The sequence below is a fragment of the Emiliania huxleyi genome (genome assembly GCF_000372725.1).
Source record: "Emiliania huxleyi CCMP1516 chromosome Unknown EMIHUscaffold_15, whole genome shotgun sequence".
NCBI classification, from domain to species: domain Eukaryota; phylum Haptophyta; order Isochrysidales; family Noelaerhabdaceae; genus Emiliania; species Emiliania huxleyi.
Window position 1 is genome coordinate 1,061,363 of NW_005201092.1, and position 3,352 is coordinate 1,064,714.

A 3,352-nucleotide genomic window follows, 5' to 3' on the forward strand; every position below is an offset into this window, starting at 1 on the left:
CCCTTGGAGGAGCCCGGACAACCGGGGCCAGCCGGCAACTACTGGGAAGAGGCCCTGAACTGGTTCCAACTGGCTGGGGAAGGTGCGTACTTACCAGGGCCTGGCTTGAGGGAAACAGCTCACGGCATTTTCGCCGAGGACTCGCCCCAGCACCTCGGCCCCCCAGGGCAAGGGGGGACCCCGTGAGGCGTGGGAGTGCCTCGCCAGTTCAACTGCGTCACTTGTGTGAGCGTTTCCTCCCGTCCCGTTTCTTTAGGCTGAGGGAAAGATTTTTACCTGCCCCCCTGCCCCGCGATCCCTCGACAGCGTCGGGCGCCAACAGAACTCCCAGTGATGCGGATTGGCTTTCATGACGCCTTCGTGTAGAGCGCTGTAGAGCTGTAGAGATGTAGAGCGCTCTGGAGCGCTGTAGAGCGCTGTAGGTAGAGCTGTAGAGCTCTACAGCCGCCGCGGGACGAACTGCGCGTGCGTTGTAGAGCGATGTAGAGGCGCTCTACAACGTGAAATCTCTACAACAAGACTCTACATCATAAGCGGCGAACGAGGCACGGTCGCTCTCCGACATGAGGCGCGTTGCACTCGCCAGTGCTGCCCTGGCCTTCTGTCTGCCCGCCCAATGGGTGGGAGGTGCCTCTGCTGCTGTGGCATGCCTCACGGCTGCGACTGGCCGGCGCCTCGGCGCGTCAGCTCGGCTCGGCGTAGCGATAGTGGCCAGCGCAACTCGCCTGGACTCAACGCTCAGCCAGGAGCTCCCGCACGCGCTGGCGCGAGTCATGGCGCATGCAACGCGTCTGAATGCTCGCCTCGCCTTGCGCAAATGCGACCGTCCTCGCCGCCGACAGTCCACCGCCTGCTAAAGAAGCACTGCGATGAATGCGGCACCGGCGACGCATGGCAGGCTGGTGATGACGCAGTTATGGGGTGTTGTGTGCCATCAGAGTGACTCTCTGTGTGTCAGGGATCGTCAGGGCCGTCCATCAGAGCTCCAGTAAGCTCGGAGACATCCCATTAGTGCGACTCGACCTCTTTGAGTCACTGCCTTCCCGGCGGGTTGGTTGTAGAGCCTCTACAACAAACTCTACAGCAAAATCGCGCTCTACATCGCTCTACAGCGCACGCAGTTCGTCCCGCGCCCGATGTAGAGCTCTACAGCTCCACAGCGCTCCAGAGCGCTCTACATCTCTACAGCTCTACAGCGCTCTACACTCTACATCCTCTATCTACACCCTTCTCCAAGCCCTACTGCCGATCCAGCGCCTGGCGTTTGGGGCGAGCCGCGGTCGTCGTCGCTGATGGTATGGCGGCGGCGGCGGCGGCTCGCCCTTCCTTCCGGCCGCAATTCCGATCCCGCCGCGCTCGCGGGAGGTGGCGTCTATACCCCAAGGAGTGCTAGTCGCTTCCCTGAAGCACTCTTCCCTAGCCATATCCTGCGCCGTCAGATCCGAGAGTGGCAGGGGGCGCAGTGAAGCGTGCCCTGCACATATCGCCAGTCTCCTGCTCTCCTCTCTTACGCACTGATCTGAGCGCATGGTATGCTTCTTCGGTGTTGCCCGCCTCGCTGCCGAACGCTCCGGTAGTCACTCTCTCCCTCATGCAGCCCGCTGCGGCCTGCGCCACTGCTCACAGCCATGCCGCATTGAGACAAACCAAAGACAGAAACGCACACATGTGTGGTGAACCGTGACGACGGTCATTGCCAGGCCTGGGGGCTGAGGCCTCCCTTATATTGTTGTTCTCAGCCGGCCTAACGCGTTAGCTACTGTTGTTGGAGGTGCCCCACTGTTGCTCTAGCGGAGCACTGTTGAGTCTTGTTGTTTTGTTACTCGTGGACCGTTACACTTTTTCGTTTTTGTGGTGTATTATCGAGGTGTTGGCTCGGCGTCGCGGCGCGGCACGAGCCACGACGCGCCCCCTGCACAGCGGGCGCGCGCAGCGGTCAGCGCGGACACAGCGTGAACACTTCTGACTGTCGTCGCTCTGTCTCTCCCGCCTTTTCTCGACTGTCTGTGCTTGTGCGTCTTTCTTGCGCGTGGGCGCCCGGGGGTGGTGGGGGAGGCGCTAGAGTCAATTGCTGGCAGGAGGAGGATGCGTATGAGGCGGAGATGATGGAGGCGCCTCCGCGTGCGGCGATTGAGCGCCTCCCTCTCTCTCCGCGCTCCGGCTGCGCGCCTGACTGGTGCGGCCTCCGAGTCGGCGTCTAGCGCGCGCGACACTCGAGTAAGGTTTTTGCTCGCTTCCCTGGGACCCCGTGTTGCGTGTCTGGCTGTGCTTTCGTGTGAAATTGGCCCTGGGTTGTGTTTTGACCGCGCAAGATAAAGGGCTCTGCCCGCAAGGCGCCCGCGTCGCAGACGCGGTACCATTGACAAATCTGCGATATACCCCCACACGAGCAAATAGCAAAATCCGAATACCGTGCACGAACTGCGTGATGTGGGCCGTGCAAGCCTTCCAGCTGGTGCCAACACGGATGGATTTGCCGACGGGCAAGCGTCTCATTGGCGCCCCCCCCCCCCCCCCCCTAAGCAGCCCGTCGATGCAGGTGGCCCGCGCGGCCACGGCCGCAACGACGCGTCGCCGGCGGCGCTCACTCGAGCCCGAGCCCTCCGCGACGGCAACGCCAGGTCGTCGCGTCCGCCCCGCCAGCCCTTGAGCACGCCTCCCGCATACCGATGACTGCACTCGGCGTCCACCGGCGGGGGACCATGGAGGAGCGGTCAGCAGTCTCGACTGCTCCACCGGCTCCTCCACAGGCTCTCGCCGTCGGCCCCGGCGCGCTGCGACGGCGCGCCGCCGGCTCCCACCGCGGCGTCCGAGCTGGAGGGAAAGGTGACGCACCTGATGGAGCTGCTCAAGGCGCATCAGTCGCGGGACGCGGAGGCGTCGCGGCTGCAGCAAGCGCTGCAGTGCCAGGAGGAGGCGGACGCCGCCAAGCTCGTCGAGCTGATGCGACGGCAGGAGGCGGCGAGCGCGGCGGCGGTCGAGGAGGCCAAGGCTGCGATCGAGGCGCAGCTGGTCGAGCGATTCCGCGAGGAGCAGGCGGCGGCGGCGGAGGCGCACTCAGCGCAGCTGCAGCAGCTGAGCGCGGAGCACTCGACGCAGCTGCAGCAGGCAGCGGCCCTCCTGGAGGCGCAGGCGCGCGAGAAGTTTGAGACGGCGGTCGCGCACGAGAGGGTGATTGGAGCAGGCGGTGCTCGCAGAGAGGCTGGTGAGCGGAACCTCTCCCCTCCCGCCTCCCCGCCCGCCTTCCCTCCCGCCTCCCGCCTCGACTCCCCTGCCTCACTCCTCCCGACCCATCCCTCACTCCTCACTCCGCCCGCCTCTCCTCTCCCCTCCCTCCTCCCCTCCTCCCCTC

General features: G+C 64.7%; 1 protein-coding gene across 1 annotated transcript in view; it reads left to right on the forward strand.

The window, feature by feature from the left end:
* Positions 1-2,524: 2,524 nt before the first annotated feature.
* Positions 2,525-3,352, forward strand: part of EMIHUDRAFT_433977 (hypothetical protein) — a gene marked incomplete at its 3' end in the record, with an annotated part of 1,452 nt that continues 624 nt past the window's right edge. The window contains exons 1-2 of the mRNA XM_005786732.1: positions 2,525-2,621; positions 2,751-3,205. Coding sequence (XP_005786789.1) covers positions 2,839-3,205 — 367 coding nt within the window. The 5' untranslated portion in view covers positions 2,525-2,621; positions 2,751-2,838. The remainder of the gene's footprint in view (positions 2,622-2,750; positions 3,206-3,352) is intronic.